Raw genomic sequence first — 21,546 nt, 5'->3', positions numbered from 1 at the left:
GCACATAGTATGAAGTCAACGTTTACTCACCTGTTGGTTTAACAAAACACCAGTCACCTTATCAACTTATCATGGATTGTTTTTTAATCTAATTGAATGAGTTGGTTTATGGAGTAGCACAAAGCACTTTTAAACAATTAATTTGTAGCACGCACCCAGCACATTAAGAGGCACCATAGCCACTACCTCTTTAATATTTTTACATAGACCCTACCTAGGTAGTTGTCTTAGAGAGGGCAGCAGCTCTCACAACAGTACAAAATCAACCATCTGCACGGGGCACCCCCACATTTTCCATTTTCTTTTACACATGGCTTATTTTCACATTTGTATGGTGTACAGACAATAATCAGGACATACATTCTGGATATTTGGGTTTAAAGATATCAGTGCCACAATTATCAGAGCTCCATTAATCACCAGTGTTGGACACTGATATCACAGATAGTAAATGGATATAACTGCATAGCCAGGAGCCACGTTCAAGATCAAAAACCAAGGTGAAAAGTTATTGTGCCAGTGAAATAAGGGCATACACACTGAAACAGACTAGAAATGGTAACAGGTAGTTAGGTTTAAAGCCCAACTTCACCTAAGATTATATTGTTTTGCATACGGGTTAGAGATTCTAACAGAGCCTCTACTGGCCTTTTATTGCCATCTCTGTGTCTCTTGAGGAGTTTAACCTCAATTTTGTCAGGACAGAAACTGAAGACAAATCTCTCCCATGGCAATGATGGGAAAAACAAAAATACATTTTTAGTAGAATGAGGAATAACTTCTGATAATGTTTATATTGCTGTTTGTGCCTTCCTGTTTGGATGGCCACTGCTAAGGGAAAATCTCTCCAGTGGGGTCACAAACTAAAAAGAATAACTGACATTACATTTTAAACTCTTCCCTGCACTATCCAAATCTAAAAACAAACAAAAAAAATGGTTGGAGTTGGGCTTTAAGGTCAAAGAACTTGAGACTGAAGTACACTATTCAGAGACACAGCCATTATAGAAACAATATAGACCACTAACTACATGCTAACAGTATGAGATAAGAAGTACAAAGAAAACATGTAGACAAATGTAGCTTAGTAGAGAGGCAGAATGAGAAATAAAAGGGCAAGTGGACAAGTAGAGACTAGAAAGCAGGAGCCAATAAAAAGTAGAATGGAGTAACTAAACGCAACCAAGATGCTAGAGGTCAGAATAATCACTGGATAGTTATACATTTCCACTCTTGCCCATTTATTCTTTTTAAAAATAGCAGAACTTAAGGTGTACCTAAAGCTCTCACATCATCTTGATATCATATCAAGGAATTTTATGCAGTTACAGAGGTGAACTGGGCAGGTGTCATAACATTTCTTGGGATTTCAGCGTAGCACAGGTACTGTATTGTCAACTGACTACAAGAAATTACAAACTCGTTAAATTTTGGCAGGATTAACAGGTATTTTTTCCACCAATTAAACAGATATAACAAAACCTTTTTAGTGGTATCTTCAAAGTGCATGTAAACCCAAAGAAATCCACATCTCTTATTGCTTCCTGATGCTGTGGTAAATGTACCATTGAAAGCATTTTGTCTTACCTGTTCGTGCAAATACCTGTTGATACTGCCAGAAATCTTGTGAGCTGATAACTGCATGTGCTGTCTGCCTCTGCTGACTGTTATCAGATAGCAGTGTTCCCAGTTCTCTCCGTGGGCTTCCAGACATCTACACACATCTTGTATGGTGAAAAGGAGTGAGGGGATGTTTTGTGGTTTTGTCCTAGGGTGACAACATGTTCCTCCATAGATACAGTACAGTAACCTATATCTAGCCTGTCTGATGTGCAGTAAAAAATGTCAAGGGGGCAGAGGATGGGAGGTCAGCATGGCAGAACATAGGGTCAACAGTCTGTAAGGCAGTGTACAGAGGTGATTGGTTTGTAGGGCAGTGTACAGTGGGTTATCAAGACAGTGTGTCAGCAAGACAGAGGATAGGGGGCAGCAAAGCAGTGTACAGAGGATCAGTATGGCAGTGTACAGGGGGATCAACAGAGCAGAGGATGGATGGTCAGCAGGGAAGTGTACAGGAGTTAGCAGGCAGTCTACACAACCCCCATTTCCCTCTTAGCTGAATTTAGTTAATTCAAAATAAATATGGGGCACAAGACCCTTCTGTATTTCCTCATAGCTTTTGCACAAGTTTAATATCTTTCATAGAATGGTTCCCGTGCTGTATATAATTCAAAAATGACCTCTATTAAAGAAAATATAAAAAAAATAGCCCTTTAAAGATAAAATAAAAAAGCAGTCTTTACTACAATGCCCACCTTTAGTCTGGAGCTGTGTTCCACTGTAATTTTCTACCTCTAGAAGTATTTTGTCTTCTGGGTTATATGAAAACCTACTTTATCCAGCCCACTTGTTCTAAAGATGGCCTGCTATAGATCCTTCACCAAGGGCAGCATCATTATTCATGATGGGTTCAAAGTATTTCTGCACTGTTGTGCATGGCCCTCACATGTCATTACGTGAGTGCCATTTAGTGCAGCAGGATGGGCCACTTCCGCCAAAAGAGAAGAGGAAGGACAGGTGACAAAATGTAAACAGCTAGAACAAAGGTATGTATGTGTGTTTTTTTTTAATGCAGGAGAAGTGGCAGTTAAAGTTTCTAAACTTCTGCTTAACAAACTGATGAATTATTTTTATGTAACCATGTGTCTTGTTTTCCCAGATATAAATACATAATTACATTTTTATATAATTTCTGTGCATTGCAATTTGTTGATGGTTTTTTGTTAATTAACTGCAAGTCTGTTTCATTGGTGTATAATAGTGCAGTGCAGGTTAAAGCTACGGATGAGTCTAAGTAAGCCGCATGAACTGCTGCTGACCTCATTTCACTTTCCAGCTCAAAATCTTTGGCTCAGCAATAAAACCACTGAAAAAGTATGCGTCCACATATTTCTGAATGAAATGTCTTTTGCAGATCTGAATGAATGTGGTCTTAAGCCTCGTCCCTGCGAGCATCGGTGTATGAACACTCATGGCAGCTACAAGTGTTACTGTCTTAATGGCTACATGTTGATGCCAGATGGCTCTTGCTCAAGTAAGTTATATAAACAGTTCATGCATTTTATTTTTTATCTCATTATATCCACTGCAACTTATAGTTTGTGCCTGAACACATTTACTATTATTATATCCACAAGACAGCCAATATAAAACTAGTTGAAAATCCATGGCAAAACTGAAATCCAAAATGTCTTTATATATGGCCCAATCTGAATAATATGATCTATCTGCATTTCTTATTTAGCACTATATAGTTTCCTGGATATATGTTATACAATTTGCTATGACTGCTACGCTACATCAATCTAAGTGATATTTTTGTAGAACTTTACAAATGAACTCCAGGCAAACATCCAAATACTTATATGGCTGCTGTCTTATCTGCCAAAGGATTTATATTTCTTTCCATCCCTCATTGAGAGTTACACAGACCTGAAGGCAACAGGGCCAGGTTGGTAATCTGCAGTTAAGCAATACAGCTAGGTCACCTCCCTGCCGCCTGTACGAGCAGCAGCGGCTGTCAGTTTTTACTGTGTAGAGATCAATAGCTGGTGTGCCGCTGTTCACATTTTCAAAACTCATCCAAGAAGTTAAATGCAAATAGAGCTTCTGGACTACCCCTATGAAAGCTTTATGAAACTGACCAATCAATACATTGAGTATATAGTATATAATTAAGTATATAAACATGCCTTGTGTGTGTTGGGTAATGTATATCATATTACTGAAATATAATTAGAATAGGCAGAGACTGGCATACTAGAGAGATCAGTGAAATGTAAGTGCACATCAGAGGTGCAGTACAGGATATATGAAATGATGTTACCTCCATTCTTCATTTCAAAAGAAGCTACTGGGATTTTAATGGGGTATATCACACCATCAACAAAAAATATTGTTGTCAGTCTCTTAACATAGCTAATACAAGATCTCACATCTTATTTCAACATACTGAGGTATCACGAAAGTAGAATGAAACAAGAAAGAATAAAAACCTCAATCTCAGCGCGTTTTTCTTGAATATTTATTCACTTCATCAGGAGTGGATGCTACTGACAAGGTATCTATAAATAAAAGACAAACATTTTTTTTTTTACATAATAACAATGGCAATGTAACCTAAATACTCATTTAAGTAGTAGATAAACATCAATCCCTCAAAGCCTTTTTGTGTATGCCTAAAGTAAAGTCATTCGGGCAGTTTATGTTGGCAATGAAACTTAACTTTTTATTATTTTAAAGAGCAATGTTTGGAAAGTAAACCTTGTGGAGGTCTCCTGAAGCCTGGAGCAGACAGCATTATTCTATTAAATAACAACATAGTGAGGAATTTATCACATTTTAATGAACAGGCATGATATCTTCTTAAGTCCAGGAATGTCAAACATATACAATATGTTCATAGATGTAATATATTTAAATTGTTATCATAACTTACAAAAGCCATGCAAGCAATAATGAAAATATTTTAAACCGTTAGCAAATATGCTGACCACCTTAGTCCTTTAATTTTTGTATCATGTGGCATACATACCAAGTAAACCATTATGGAGCACTCCTTCACAATCTTTGTTTTAGTTTGATGTGATTGGTATGGGAAATTGCCGATTTGCATCACAGCTATTTGTAATACATCATCTAAATGGAAAAAAGACTTTGCACAGCAAAGAGTACATGTCTAGAGTGAAGCTGACCATATGTTTTTTTTTTTTATCTGCCGTGGTGCTAAAAATTAAAAACGTACAAAAAACAAGGACTTGTACACACGCTAAAAAGTACACTTAAAGTACACTTAAGAGTGTGCTTTGTTCACCCCCCCATAGGTGTAGGACCTCTCCCTGATCCCCCAGGGTGCAAGGGTGCAAGGCTCCTGACAGGGACATAGATTACAACTTTGTCCGCCTAGCCAAAAGGCCTGGTGGACCCCTCTCCTCATAGTCAACTGAAGCTGACCACCAAGTACTAGGTTGGGGACTCTCCCGAAGAGAGATCTCCCAGGTTTGGGGTAAGAAGGAACCTGAGGGCCAAGCACCATCTCCCTAGTTGTCAGGGCAAGCCTGACAACTCACACCCCCATCCAGTGAGAAAAAAAAACACACACAAAAGTCAAAGTGAAAAAAGTGAGGCCTGGTAACAAAAACTGCCCTGGACTTGGCCAAAAATCTTAGCCCTAAAGGCGCAGTGCAGAAAGAAGCTTTGGTGCTGTGACCATGTGCCTGTTCACACTGTGGGGTCCCACATCCAAGTGTTAATTAGAGCACACCTAGGGCAACCACTCCCAGGGGGCACAGACACCCCAGACTCTCTGCTTTCCTAGCCCATGGCCAGGCAAAGTAGATGGAACTGGGCCCATCCAGGTTCTCGGGGGAATTACTCCCGTGCCCCAACTGCCTGTGGGTGCTCCGGTTTCTGTACTAACTGGTACTAGCCTTCAGAGCCCTCCATCATACCAGCAGGGATAATATGTAGCCAGCCATTCCAGCTCCCAAAGGGACAGAATAACAGTACAGCACCCCTATTGGACACTGATAAGGACATATACTACACTTGATCGTAGACAAAGTGAGGTGGATGGAGGAATCAACCCCACTGGGACATCATATTGTGTCAGCTGCATCAGCAGCTGTCAGAATACACTGATTAGCAGCTGCAGGCGTTGATGGAGAGAACATTTTCTGCTTGTCCCTTCAACAAAAGTCAATCAGTGGATCTTGACTTCTGTCAAGTGGGGACAGCTACACGCTTATCAAAATTCTGCCTGGCACTGCTGAACCAGCCATAATTTTGAATAGTGTATGGCCAGCTTTATACATGACAATGCCCAGAATACAAACTCACAAACAAGAACCATACACCAAGTTAATATAAACTCTTTAAAACAATTAAATCCCATACATATATACATTTCTCCAATAGAATATTATACCCCTAATTTCTGTAATGTACCACAGGTGTATGCACTCAATGAATACATAAATAGGTAAACGAAATAATAAGTAAAATATGTAATGAATAAATACAGTATGTATACATATTGGTGTTTTGTGTGTGTGTGTGTATATATATATACACACAAAACAATCTAATCTTAAGACATGATTTGTAATTTGTTAGCCTCAAAGTTTATTCATCAAGTGACCCAAAATGATATCCTTTTCTCCATAAATAATCACGTTCACTACTTAATGGCCTTGTAATCAGTTTTTCATGAAATGATTTCTTACTGTGTTTTCCGCCTCACTGTAACATTCTCTGTGAGCTCCAAAACCTTTCCTTTTCCCACACACTTCTGTTTGTTTAGTATATTTTGAAATCCGTGCATTAAGGATTTAGGAATTTGCCTGCTTTTCAGAATAGTCATAATGACAATTTTCCGGCAGCAGTACCCTTAAGAACTACCTGTTCCTAATTCAGGCAAGCATTTGTGCCAGTGTTGGTAACATTGTCGCTATGGCAGCAGGAGATTCTTAAAGAATTACAATTGTCTAATTGGTGTAATAAAAGTGGTTCTAAAGTCCTTGGGCTGATCACAGAGCAGGGTAAAGGGCCAATTACAGCGGGCCCTTTACCACATGATCAGCTGTCAGCCAGACCTCTGCCTTCCTTACTATATTGCTGCACCTTTGTAACAAACATCTGGTAACAGTATATGAACTGGAGCTTTTGCAGTCCCAAGGTATATTTTTGGATGTTGGGAGGTAACAAGGACACTTGGAGGAAACTTAAACAAATTTGGAAGGATTTATGTATGGAGCAAATGGGAGTGAAAACCCTAGGCTTGTAGTCATTAGAGTTAAGTCAGCCAAGTGTGCGGTGAAGAGATTGCATAAAAAAGCTGAAAGCGAAGTAAATGTTTATTGATATATATATATATGCTGTTAAAACTTCATAGTTCTCTAAATACAGCTACTGTGAGTAGAAAATGCTGAAAAGCATGTGCCTTTGCTTTAATCAACATAACAAAAATCAGTTCTTTCCAGATGTAAAATTTTAGGAAACATTCATAATGGTAATTTTTGCTGGGTCCCACTGAAGGTATCCAATTTTCTCGTTGTTGCTGATGAGCAGACATGAGTAAAGTAATAACAGCCATAATTTAAGCCGTGTGCTATTAATCTTGTTTCTCAGACTCCAGGACTTGTGCAATGGCAAACTGCCAGTATGGCTGTGAAGAAGTCAAGGGGGAGGTGCGATGTTCATGCCCATCTAGTGGACTGCAGCTGGGACCAGATGGAAGAAATTGTATAGGTGCGTTAAGATATAACTTTCAGATTTCAGCTCACCGCAGAATTGAACCATTTATGCCAAATGACCATAAAACTTGAAAAAAAGCAGTGTACTGCATAGCTCATTTGTAAGTAACACATTCAAAAAATAGTTGTGTAACTTGCTACATACAAACTATTACAAACCAAAATACATTAACAATAAAAAGCCCCCGGTTTTTTATTATTCTTTTTTGTTGATTAAAATTAAAACCGAACCTGTAGCTAGTTATCTGATTCTTATGGTAGTTAAAGATGTAGTGATATGTGCTCCATTAATATACAAGTGTGATACAAGTGTGCAAATAAGTGTGCAAATAAGTGAGTCATCATCGATTAAAATATCAAACGATGCAGCACATGGGGTAGCTTTACTAAAACCGGAGAGGGTAAAATCTGGTGCAGCTCTGCATAGAAACTGATCACATTCTAACTTCAGCTTGTTCAATTACGTTTTGACAAAAAATACCTGGAAGCTGATTTTCTGCATCAGATTTTGCACTCTCCAGTTATAGTAAATCAACACTATTGTATTATTACATACTTTTCAGTCCATTGGAATCATTTAATCCTCCTGAATTACGATAGGTTCTTCAACTCACACACAGATATTTATTCAATCAATCAGAAGCTATCGGGAATATTAAGTGCAGTGCTAATCCATGTTGTGTGGTTATATAAGAAAATTGTGCAAGCATGCAAACAGTAAGTATAACACAATGACTGTGCAACATAAAATAAAGTGCTAGGTGCAAACAGCAATTGATATAAATGCAATTCATAAATTGAAATCACTAAAAAGTCCATATATGTGATATGGCATTGTGAATAAATAACCCATTAAGAAGAAAAAAAACAGTCCAAACTGGTGAAAACAGGTGAAATTAAATCACAAGTGTTTAGGTAGAAATCACTGATGAAATTGAAGATATATTCAACCTCTGAAGGATATGCCGCCATCCAGTAAGAAATTACCATAGATTGTGAATCCACCACCGATGAAAAAAATTGAATTCTCTTACCGGACTCAGTAGAGGCGAGATGATGTTCTATTGAACGAAACCGGTTGGGTAGACTGAACTAGCTTCACGTTACTACACTTCTTGGATGTATTTGTGATCACATACCTTATCTCGCCTGTTTGTATCATCATTGATGTAAGTGTTTTACTTTTTACAATAAAACCCATAATTGATGGTTTTACACTATGTGGCATTTTCTTTCTTTTATGAATGATGGAGTCCATGATTGGGTCTGGTGACAAGGTTGAACTGAAGCTGACCTCACATGTTGCTTCCTGAGAGTGACCAAGTTCCCAGTTCCATGCCTGTTTGACTCCATGCCTCTGTAATTGGGTCCACTGAGTCCAGTTAAGCCCCGTACACACGAGAGGACTTATGTCCGACAGACTTCCGAAGGAGTTCCGTCGGAGTTCTGCCGGAGTTCCGACGGAGTTCTGACGGACTTTTCGGCGGAGCGGACTTGGCCACACACAATCACACTAAACTCCGACGGATTCGAACGTGATGACGTACGACTGGATTCGGATACGGAAGTTCATAGCCAGTAGCCAATAGCTGCCCTAGCGTCGGTTTTAGTCCGTCGGAATAGCATACACACGAGCATACACACCAGCATACACACCGGGTCCGGCGGAGTTCCGTCGGGAAAATTTGAAGCATGTTCCATATTCTAAAGTCCTTCGGACTTTGGCGAGTCAAAAGTCCGTTGCAGCCCACACACGATCGAATAGTCTGACGGACTCAGTCCGTCGGACTTTGGATGTTGAAAAGTCCGCTCGTGTGTACGCGGCATAAGAGTATCCAATTTTTTTAATCGGTGGTGGATTCACAATCTATGGTAATTTCTTACTGGATGGTGGCTTATCCTTCAGAGGTTGAATATATCTTCAACATTGATTTCTACCTAAACACTTGTGACTTCATTTCACCTGTTTGGACTGTTTTTTGTTTTTTTTCCTCATGGGTTATTTTTTCACAATGCCATTTCACATATATGGAATTTTTAGTGTTTTCAAATTATGAATTGTATTTATATTCATTTATTGCTGTTTGCACTTAGCACTTTATTTTATTTTGAAGTTAATGTGTTATACTTACTGTTTGCATACTTGCTCAAGTTTCTAATATACACACACAGTATGGATTAGCGCTGCACTTAATATTTTCCATTATCCACTCAATTTGTCTGATTGTGGTGTTTGCAAATTTTTCTAATGTGTTGAGTAGCGCAGTACACATTTTGAAATTTAGATGAATCAGAAGCTAGCAACAAAATTCTGCAATGGCCAGTCAGCTTGGCAGAGTTGAATATGCTCAAGTGCTCACTAAGTTGACCAAATGGAGTTTCTTTGATTTCAAGTGTGTATCCAGTTTGATCAATTTTGTCCCATTGAATGATTGTAATAGTAGATTTGTGGCCCTCATTAAGGTCTGTTTCGCTATAAGCTATGGCCTTGTGTCATTGAGCAGATGGAGCTTTCTTTTAGGCACATTCCACTTTGGTTTAAGATCCATTTAAAAGCTTTTGAGATCCTCCGGAGTTCATTGACAGGTATTTGACCTGCAGTGGACCACCTTCTGACCACATTTGTAGTCCATCTAAGCTGCACCATGCTGAATTGGTGCTGGCATTGACTTGTATAGGGAGAGAATCAATTCTGACGCCAACAAAGGGCCATCAACACAGATCCTTTGTGACGATGACTGGAATCCTAAGTATGTACTATTTTTGGAGGTAATCTTCAAAAAACACCTCTATTAGAGTCATCTTTAACAATCTATTTGTTGGCAGTGATTTAACACAGCTATGGCATTGCTCTAAGCAGCATTTATGATGCTAGGAAAAAATGAATTGGAGTCAAAGAAAGGTCAGTGTCACAGGAATTCCAGCAATTTGCAGTTTAGTCATTCAGTTTTTAATTAATAAGTCGAGTACAATAGAAAATGGGCAAAAATATTGTGTATGTGATTCCCTTTAAATACCGTATGAAGCAGACTAAATGGCAGAATATACATTTTGTATCATAACCAAAATTAACAGAATTATATATTTTTTGTTGTAGATATTGACGAATGTGCAGCTGGAAAAGTAACATGTCCTTTTAACAGAAAATGTGTGAACACTTTTGGAAGCTATTTTTGCAAGTGCCAAATTGGTTATGATTTAAAGTATGTGAATGGCAGATATGATTGTGTAGGTAAGAATACAAAAAAAAACTGTTAAAGTTGAATTATTTTCTAATTTTGGATTAGGGGGAAGGGTGAGAATCTCTGCTGGTCACCAGGACAGTAAGTGAGGAGAAATCTCTTTAATGTAGAAATAGACAACAATAAATACAGTAAGACCCCTTTCACATTGGAGTCATTTTTCAGGCGCTGTAGCGCTAAAAAATAGCGCCTGAAAAAAGCCTCATCTGCAATCTCATTTTTGAAAGCCCGAGTGCTTTCACACTAGGGCGCTGAGCTGGCAGGACTTCAAAAAAAGTCCTGCAAGCAGCTTCTTTGCAGCGCATTAGGAGCGGTCAATCCACGGCTCCTGAAGTGCCTCTGCCCATTGAAATCAGTGGGAAGCGCCGCCGAAGTGCCTGCAAAAGTGTCTTGGCAGCGACGCTTTTCAGGCGCTTCTAACCCTTTATTTGGCTGCTAGCAGGCGTTAAAATTGCTCCACTAGCACCCGAATAATGCCCCAAAAACAACAGTAAAGCGCTGCTAAAACTAGCGGCACTTTACCACCTACACCCAGGCCCTGGCAGTGTGAAAGGGCGGTAAAAGATTAATAACTGTGTCAGGTGTTTGTGCCTCTCTTGGTGACCATGGCTGGCAGGTCAAGAAATGGGGGAACACATACAGCAATAAAACCTGAGGTATTCTTACCCTTTACACTATAAAAAAGAAGGTTAGGTCTAGATTTGGACTTTTAAGGGCCTATACTATAGAATACATGCAAGATCGTCAATATAAATACAATAATACTTTAAATATTAACTTCATTTAAAATAAACTTTAATGATATGATACTTTAGGATGCCCAGAGTGCTGAATTAACATAAATCCTCCTGCCATAACCACTGGACCCACCTACCAAAATTTTCCAATAAAAGAGTTAATTAACCTGTTTATCAATGCTGTATAAATCATAACATGAGTTAACTTTAAATTTGGTTTCCTCTTTAGATCAAAAACTTGCTTTGGCTACTCTTTTGCCATTTGTCTTATGACTAAAACATACCAATGCATTCATAAGTAAACCTGGCAGGAGTATAAACATAGAAATATGCTTACATGATTAATAGCAGATACCTGTCTGCACATACTTCCATATACATTACTGTGCTACCCAGGAACCTTGGAGCATAGGACACTGATAGGCAAACCTTTGATAGAGAAAGTCAAGCGTCAACCCCTCTTACCCTATACCACTGATCACTAAATTTACCATCACAGTGATGGTCCAAAAATGAAATACAGGGGATGTATAGGGGCCAGAGACAAACATGTTTGATCCCCGAATTGTTTTCAGCATCGTTCTACAAAAATATCCACAGCTGATGCTATTATTATTACTAAAATACAGAATCAGTAAAGCTGAATAATGTCATGTCAGATCAGATGTCAGCTATCGACCCTGTCATTTTCATTCTGCAGAATAGAGGAAAATGCTTGTCCTGAACCCAATCTTTCCCTCAGGGATCCAAGAATTTATTGAGAAACTATTATGCCGCGTACACACGACCGGACTTAGGTCCGACAGACTTTCGACGGAGTTCTGAAGGAGTTCTGACAAAGTTCTGACGGACTTTCCGAATGAACGGACTTGGCCACACACAATCACACCAAAGTCCGACGGATTCGAATGTGATGACGTACGACCGGACTAGAATAAGGAAATTCATAGCCAGTAGCCAATAGCTGCCCTCGCATCGGTTTTTGTCCGTCGGACTAGCACACACACAAGCGGATTTCTCGGTAGGAACTGGGTCCGGCGGAGTTCTTTTCGGAAAAATTTGAAACATGTTCCATTTCTAAAGTCTGTCAGACTTTTGCAAATCAAAAGTCCGCTGCAGCCCACACACAATCGAATAGTCTGCCGGAATCATTCCGTCAGACTTTTGATGTTGAAAAGTCTGGTCGTGTGTACGCGGCATTAGAAATAATCCCTCTATCTTTTTCTCAGTTTGTTCTGCCTTCCAGTGGGACTTTATATAAAATTACTTGCACCACTTCAGCTAACTGTTATTAGAGGCACTCTCAGTTCACCAGCCTTCACTTCCTATCATATAGATTGTCAGTGAGTGTTACTTTAAAGCAGAACTAAACCCAACAATTTGTAACTGTTTCTCAAAACAATTAAAGTGGAACTAAACCATTGATTAACGATTTCCCAAGACAGTTACATTCAAGGTATGCCATGAATGAATAAACCACAAAAGATCAGAGCTACAACCTTCTCACTGCAATCTGCTTATTCAGCTGCACCAGTCTCTAGACTAAAGGCTACTGTAAGTCCAACACATAGTGATTCTTAAAAGGAAGCCTGGCGCTTTGATCAACAAAAGACAAAATCCTTTATTATAACTAACCACTTCCCACCCGGCCAATGCATATATACGGCCGGGTGGGAGCCGTCTACTCCTGATAGGACGTTCAGGAACGTCATTCAGGAGTAGCGGGATCGCGCGCGCCCGCGCAGCGGCGCGATCCCGATGTGCTCGTGTCACCCGGACACGGCACATCTCAGATCGGCAGGAGGGCTCTGTGATTGGCCCTCCTGATCACATGACGGCCGTGTCCAATCACGGCCATCATGTGATGTAAACAAACAGCCGGTTGCTAGGCAATCGGCTCTCCTCTCCTCACACGGAAGTCACCGCTGAGGAGAGGAGAGCAGAACGCTGCAGCCGGCTGATGATCAGTGAGTATGGGCTGCTTTTTACAGCTTTTTACTCACTGATCATCAGTGTAGTGTACACACACAACACACCACACAGTACAAACACAGTCCCCACATATGTCCCCAAAACACACATGTCCCCAAAACATACATGTCCCCAAATAATAAAAACACATGTCCCTAATAATAAAAACATGTCCCCCACATATGTCCCACTAAAATCACATGTCCCAATGATTATCTGCACACATATGTACGTGATCACCTGCACACATATGTACATGATCATTTGCGTACATATGTCCGTGATCACACAAACCAATTATTATACACTTAACGGAATTTTTTTTACCAAAAACATGTAGCAGAATACATTTTGGCTTAAATTTATGACAAAATTTGATTTTATTGGATTTCTTTTCAAATAGAAAAAAGAAAATATTGTTTTTTTTCCAAATTTCCGCTATTTTTGCGCTTATATCGCAAAAAAAAAAAAAACGGAGTCGTGAATAAATAACACCAAAATAAAGCTCTATTTGTGCGAACAAAATGATAACAATTTCATTTGGGTACAGTGTAGCATGACCGCGCAATTGTCACTGAAAGCGCGAGAGCGCTGAAAGCTGAAAATTGGGCTGGGAAGGAAGGGGGTGAAAGTGCCCTGTATTGTAGTGGTTAAGAACAATGCAAGAAAAGCCACTCGAAAAAGCCAACATGTTTAGGCCTTCTTTCACATTTCATTTCAGTATTTTTCCACTTTGCTGCATGTTAACAGATTTTTCATAAAGATTACAGTGAGACTGGCATTTGCGAGGAAGAGACTAGACCCCTGGACACCACGTTTTTCAAAGATTTACGTGCAAGATTGATGTTGGAGCAGCTGAAGTTTAAATCCTCTTCTGGCATTTGTGGAGTCTTGAATATTACAGACTATAAAGATGATAAATATTTTTACCCCATCCATGCCAGAAGTGCTGCTGTAGAAGCCTTCCAGGAGGTGGTTGAGCAGGAACGTATGAAACTCAAAAATGAGTTTAGCAGGGCACACAATTCCACTATCACTAAATCTGAAAGGCTAGTGATCTATAACTTGATGTCTAACAAAAATATAGTGATTAAATAAAGTGGATAAGAGAGGTGCCGTGGTTGTCCTTAGTGTGGATCAATATATAGCTGAAGTACTGAGGCAGCTCAGCGATAACTCCACTTATCATTCCCTTAAGTAGAACCATACCACCTCTTTCCAGTGAGATCTCCTACAATTGTTAAGTTTAGGGAAGCAGAGAAATGTCATCAGCAAAAAACAGCTGAAAGTTTGACAGTACAGGAACCAGTTACACCTGTGTTATACCATTTACCTAAAAAACAGTTGTGCTCAAAAGTTTGCAAACCCTGGCAGAAATCATGAAATGTTGGCACTGACATTTAAATTGACTGATCATACCAAAAAACTGTCTTTTATTTAATGATAGTGAAGCCATTTATTATCATTATTATTTATTATTATCACATAGTTGTTTGGTTTCTTTTTAAATCATAATAAGGGAAATTATCAAAAGTTTACATACCATGAAATGTTTGGCCTTGGTACAGACACACAAAGTGACACACACAGGTGAAAATGGCAATTAAAAATTAATTCCCCACATCTGTGGCTTTTTAATTTGCAATTAGCGTCTGTGCATAAATAGTCAATATGTTTGTTAGAGCTCACGTGAATGCACTAAACAGGCTAGACACCGAGCCATGGGGAGAAGAAAAGAACTTGTCAAAAGACAGTTAAGAAGTAGAAAATTCTGGGATCCCTTGATACCAAGCCAAGATCAGGTAGACCAAGAAAGATTGCAGCCACAATTGCCAGAGGACTTGTTCAGGATACAAAGAAAAACCCACAGGTAGCCTCAGGAGAAATACAGGCTGCTCTGAAAAAAGACAGTATGGTTGCTTTTAACCACTTCAGCCCCAGAAGATTTTCCCCCTTAATGACCAGGCCATTTTTTGCGATTCGGCACTGAGTAGTTTTTTACCCATATATAGCTCTTTCTTTTGGTGGTAATTGATCACCTCTGCGTTTTTTATTTTTTGCGCTATAAACAAAAAAGAACATCAATTTTGAAAAAAAAACAATATTTTTTACTGTTTGCTATAATAACTATCCCTCAATTGTTTTTTAAAACAACACATTTCTTCCTCAGTTTAGTTTTTTTTGATAAAAAAAATCTCAATAAGTGTATATTGATTGGTTTGTGCAAAAGATATAGTGTCTATGGCCTTTAACTTGTTTCTTATTTCACAGATATAAATGAATGTTTGATGAAGACTTATAAGTGCAGCCCTCACAGTGATTGCTTCAATACTCCAGGCTCCTATAAATGTCAATGTAAACAAGGATACAAGGGCAGTGGATACCAGTGTTCAGGTAGGTTCACTTAGAAATTAATTTCATATTTTACCATGTACTTTCCTTCAAAGAATAAAGGACAGTATGGAGATTAATTTTAAACCTTTTTTGCTACTAATAAGCACCCTATAGCTTATGTAACATTAACATTTATTATTTGTATTATTTGAATTGGAATTGGAATATTGGAGTAGTAAAAGTTTCAAGAGTTTGACATCATAGGAGAGTGTAAAATTATTACTTTACTTTGTGTTTAGGAAACCTAGCCATTTGTACCAGTAAAAGTCCATATGTCCAGACACTCTTCATAAAAATAAGGTGAAGTAATTAAATTGTGATAAACCAGATCTACTAGGTATAAATTGAAAGGTAAATAGTAGCGCTAATAAAGTGACAACACATCAATAAGTATTTACACAAACAATAAGTAGTATTGTGTCACTATAGAAAAAAATAATATAAACTGAATATGAGAAAAGTCCATATAATGAGAACATAGATGTGAAGTGGCATCTTCGTGATGAAAAGTGATCACTGTGTCTCCACTCCCCAATTAGATGTACACTCACTAGCATTAATTGTCTCACACTTTCGTGTTTGGCATATACAGCAGTAGACCACTCAGGGTCAAGTATGTCCCATCACAAGCGTTCCAGGTATCCAGAGACCCATAGGAATCCGCAATTGAAAGGCTAAACAAAGTTCAGTGTTGCAAAATAAAAAGCGTAGCGAGCAGCCCTAACTATTCAATCACGTCACTTCTTGGAAGTTCAGCCGAAATGGCCATTACATTCAGCCGAAATGGCCATTGCGCTTTAAAGTGTATTACTTTAAAGCGTGTCTACTAAAAGATGTCTGGGTTTTTCTTAAAATCTTTAAAATGTGACCTATTAGTGGTACTTGAGAAACAGAGTTTGGTAACACTGCACTACATCAATTTTACCACAGACATACTGTAACCCACTTCATAAAGGGAAATATACTCTCCTTCTGAGCTTCTCTTCTGGCCAAATAAATTGGCGTGTAAGCAAACAGTTTACAAGAGTTCATTGACTAAGCCCAGATTTTAATCAAAGGTAGAATAATGTTTATGAGAAGATATCCTTGTACCTTTTTAGCGTGGGTTGTGAAATTGGTCTGTTACAGTAATGACAACTGAAATATACCTATAGTCCTCTGCTACTGAAAGATATAGTATATACTTTGGCCCAGAGTGCAGATAGACATTCCTTCCAGTCCCCCACATCTATGCATACTTTTATTTTTTATAATTAGACTAGAGATGTAACGTGAACGGAAGTATGAAGTCATCACTCTAGAATGCACCACACAATGGAATAGATCTTTACAAATATCCTTAAAGATAATAGTATGGGTCAATTAAGTTGGTCTATTAAAGTGAACTATAGAATAGAATGAAATCAAAAGATCTGAGGACATATGAACTAAGCTTGTCTATTAAGGTGAGCTGTAGATTCAAATTGACATAAAAAGATCTGAGGACTCACCAGGGAAACACATTCTTAAGCCTGGTTTGATTGTTGCTTTTCAAAGTGTATTCAACTGACTTATGACTGTTGCATACATTAGAAGTTTTTGGTCCTTGCTTCACCTTGGTTTTTTGATATACTATAGCAGTGACTGGAATTTACCTAGTGCTGGGCAAACAAAAACGTTTGGGAAGATAAAAATACACTGCCAATAACTACATTGATCTATTGGTTTAAATTAAAAATGCCAGGGTTATCGAACCATCACATATGATTGCTTTTTAACTTTAGATTATTTATACTAAATAAATATAAACAAAAAATATCCTGAAGTGCTACAAAGGACTGTAGGGTCATGTATGAGTGGATGTTGCTGTGAGGTAAACAATCTGTGGTTGATAATGATCAAACTCAGTGCAGCTGGCACAACACTGGAATAATGTGGAAAAAACAAAAAGAACTATAAGCAGCGGTCTATGAGTAAGATCCAAAGTGTAGTAGTCATAAAAACAGGCACTAGTAACCATGGAATGATGATCCAACAATGTTTATTCAATCAAAGATATGATGAGCTGATGCGAAGTCTAAAATGAAAGTCTAAATATCTGCTGGGAAACAGGCATAAAAACAATGATGTAATGTTACCGTTACCACAGGTGACCTCAGATGGGGAAGAGGGGTGAAAAGACATCTGGGGGGGGCTCACTGGCATCACATGGGGTGCCAATGCTCATGTTGAAAAGGATGGAAATCCGGCCCCAAGGAGCCCAGAGGCTATAGAAGATGGTGATATAGCCAAGTCCAAGATGGATAAAGCCGCTAGGAGTGGGGGGATAGTGGGCCATATATGTCCGGATTGAGAAGGTGTGAGGTTACCTGGATGTGGCCAAATCACAGGGCTCAGCGGGTCAGACCATTCGGTGGTGACACCACAACTAAGGGGAACCGGAGGAGCCGAGCAGAGCCAAGAGCAACTGATGCGCCTGGAGTGACGTCAGTGCTGGGCTGGAGACAGAGGAAGGGACGTCTGTGGTCAGCTTGTGGAACTCAAGCTGTGCTGTTGCCGTGACTTACACGTTTCATGCGCATGCACTTTATCAAAGTCCCACCAAGTGGTCTGACCCGCTGAGCCCTGTGATTTTTTTTTTGTATTAAATAAATAGACCTATGGGGGGTTATTTACGAAAGACAAATCCACTTTGCACTACAAGTGCAAACTATAAGTGCAAAGTGCACTTGGAAGTGCAGTCGCTGTAAATCTGAGGGGTAGATCTGAAATGAGGGGAAGTTCTGCTGATTTTATTATCCAATCATGTGCAAGCTAAAATGCTGTTTCTTATTTTCCTTGCATGTCCCCCTTGGATCTACAGAGAGTGCACTTCCAAGTGCACTTTCAGTGCAATTTCAAGTGCACTTTGCATTTGTAGGTTGCACTTGTAGTGCAAAGTGGATTTGCCTTTAGTAAATAACCCCCGAAGTCTTAAAGAAGCCAAACTAAAGTCACTTAAGTCTCATACATGAAATATACAATTTAAATATTAGTTTCCTGAACAATAACTAAACTTTTCCAGCTCTAACTTCCAGGAGATTGATGTGAAACAGTAAAACATTCAGTCATTGCATATGTAACTGAAGGATTTCTGCCAAGGTGACAGGAGTGATTTATGGCTTAACTCTAAAATTACCATAAATACCTTTTTTTTATGTTCTTATGTATCAAAAGTATGTAAACCTAAAAAAAACTAAAAAGTGAAAAGTTAGATTTCTTATTTAATTTTTCCAATTAAGTTTTAAATAACAGGCCCAATAAAATTTACATTTGTTTTTATTGCCTTATAGTCCTATCAGGGCCACTACAAAGAGGGGGTTAGGAGGACAGAAGGGCCACATGCCCTGGGATCAATGTTTTTATGTGGGGGGGCTTAGCGAGTTTACTGTCTCAACAACAGGAGTGATGAGCAGTGTCATCACTTGGTCCGACCAAGACCAATAGCAGGCTACAGGGGGGCAGAAGAAAAGAAGTGTTAAGAACTTCGGGTATTGAGTCTGACTTAGTGGAAGGGGACCTCTCTTACGGCTCTGGTTCTGGTCTCACTGGAATGGGAACAGAGAGACCGGAGCACAGTGGGGTAGGAGAGGAGGCAAGGTAGCAGATACAGGAACAGGCAGGAGACAGCAGAGGTATCAGGTGCAAGCAAGGTTCGGCAACAGGAAATCAGTCCAAGAAGGGTCAAACAAGCCGGGGTCGGAGCAGGAGAGGTCAGCAAGGTCAGACGGAGCCGGGTCAGATATCAGATAGGTAGCAGGTAGGTAAACAGGTATTCTCAGGCACTAGCTGCAGACGAGACAGCACAGAACCACTGCAACTGCGCCTTTAAAAAGGGCCACTGGCGCCAATCGAGCTAACGCTCGTCCGTGCGTGCGTGTACCGCGCGCACATACGATCGACGTGCACCCGCGCGCGTTGGAAGAAGCTCGTGCCCACGACGACCCGCGGCACGAATGCGTGTGCGCGTACGGAAAGTCGATCGTACGGAACGGACGGATTCCTGACATTGCCCCCCCACAAGGGGCAACCTCCGGGTGCCCCAAGTGGCTCTTTTCTCCGGGTGTGCAGCAAAGAAGGCTCGGATAAGTCTATCGGCATGTATATTGGAAGCAGGTTCCCAAGAATTATCTTCCGGGCCATAGCCCTTCCATTTAATTAGAAACTGACCTTGTCCCCGTCGTTTTCTGAAATCCAGAATGGCCTCCACTTCAAATTCCTCGCTGCCATCAATCAGCACGGGATCAGGTGGCCTTGTTTCTCTACCAGGGAAGGGATCAGGTACAGCAGGCTTGAGAAGAGCTACATGAAAAACTGGGTGTATTCGCATGGAATCAGGCAGGGACAACTCATAAGACACCTCGTTAATCCTCCTCTTAACGGGAAACGGGCCCAGAAACTTGGGTGCCAATTTCCTGGAGGGACATGCTAGTTTTAAATTAGAAGAAGACAGCCATACCTGGTCCCCGACTTGAAGGATCAATTCACCCCTTCTTCCACGGTCAAAACTCTTCTTGATGTCAGCCTGAGCCTTGGTTATGACCTCCTGCAGGGTCCGATTATTCTGCTGGAGAAAGGATACCGTATCCTGTACTGCTGGCACATGAGATTCTGTAAGAACATCGGGAAGAAAAGACAAGTTAAAACCGTAATTGGCAAAGAACGGGGACTGCCCGGTGGTGGCATGGCTGGCATTGTTGTAGGCGAATTCCGCCAGTGGTAACAGGGAAACCCAATTGTCTTGGACAAAAGAAGAAAAGCACCTAATATACTGCTCGAGGGTCTGATTGGTGCGCTCCGTTTGCCCATTGGTCTGTGGGTGGTAGGCAGAGGACAGAGCCAAATCGATCTTTAAAGACTCACAAAGGGCTCGCCAGAAACGGGAGGTGAACTGAACCCCTCTATCAGACACGATATTGGTGGGCACCCCGTGGAGCCTGATTATTTCTTTAATAAAGACATGGGCAGTCTCGGTCGCGGAGGGGGTTCCCCTTAAGGGTAAGAAGTGTGCCATCTTGGTCAGACGGTCACAAACTACAAAGATGGCAGTGCAGTTCTCAGACGGGGGAAGTTCCACAATAAAATCCATAGTGATCATCCGCCAAGGGCGGTCGGGTGCGGGAAGAGGTTTAAGCAGCCCCCAAGCCCGAATTCTGGGAACCTTATTCCGATTGCATACGGGGCAGGAACTTACATACTGCTTGCAAAACTCCCTCATTCCTGGCCACCAGAAGGAGCGCTGTACCAGTTCAAAAGTCTTACGGACACCAAAGTGCCCAGCGAGTGGGTGGTCATGAAGGAGGCCCAGAACCTTAATTCTCACATCTTCAGGGACGAAGATCAGGTTATCCTTCCAAAACAAACCCTCTCTGGATGCTAGTGAGAGTCCCGGGGGACAGGAAGATGTGGAGGAAGCACTCCTTAGCAGAGACACTAGATCTGGCTGAATGAGTAGGAAGGTGTTAGCAGGGAGGATGGTATCCGGGGGTGTGATGTCCTTGGGGCTGTCAAACATACGGGAAAGGGCATCAGGCTTGACGTTTCTTGATCCAGGGCGATAGGTTATGTGGAAACAGAACCGGGAGAAAAAGAGGGCCCAGCGAGCCTGCCGAGGTTTTAAGCGTTTTGCGGTACGGAGGTACTCGAGGTTCTTGTGGTCCGTGTAGATGAGCACGGGGTGTACCGCCCCCTCGAGTAAGTATCTCCACTCCTCCAAAGCAGACTTGATGGCAAGTAACTCCCGGTCGCCCACATCATAATTCTTCTCCGCTGGAGAGAGTTTTCGGGAAAAGAACCCCACGGGGTGCATCAGGTCGTCTTTACCTAAGCGTTGGGAGACCACTGCCCCTACTGCTATCTCGGAGGCGTCTA

At 40.4% G+C, this 21,546-nt stretch overlaps 1 protein-coding gene across 1 annotated transcript in view; it reads left to right on the top strand.

The window, feature by feature from the left end:
• The window catches only part of EGFL6 (EGF like domain multiple 6), a 138,024-nt gene that overhangs the window by 59,655 nt on the left and 56,823 nt on the right, over positions 1–21,546 (top strand). Inside the window, exons 4-7 of the mRNA XM_077482542.1 lie at positions 2,975–3,094; positions 7,189–7,308; positions 10,411–10,545; positions 15,535–15,657. Of these exons, the coding sequence (XP_077338668.1) occupies positions 2,975–3,094; positions 7,189–7,308; positions 10,411–10,545; positions 15,535–15,657 (498 nt within the window). The remainder of the gene's footprint in view (positions 1–2,974; positions 3,095–7,188; positions 7,309–10,410; positions 10,546–15,534; positions 15,658–21,546) is intronic.

This window comes from Lithobates pipiens, unplaced genomic scaffold (genome assembly GCF_037356315.1).
Source record: "Lithobates pipiens isolate NorthernLeopardFrog02 unplaced genomic scaffold, aLitPip1_a1.2 Scaffold_16, whole genome shotgun sequence".
Taxonomy (NCBI): Eukaryota; Metazoa; Chordata; class Amphibia; order Anura; family Ranidae; genus Lithobates; species Lithobates pipiens.
The sequence above is the reverse complement of the archived record's forward strand: the minus strand, read 5'-3'. Positions and strand labels throughout refer to the sequence as shown.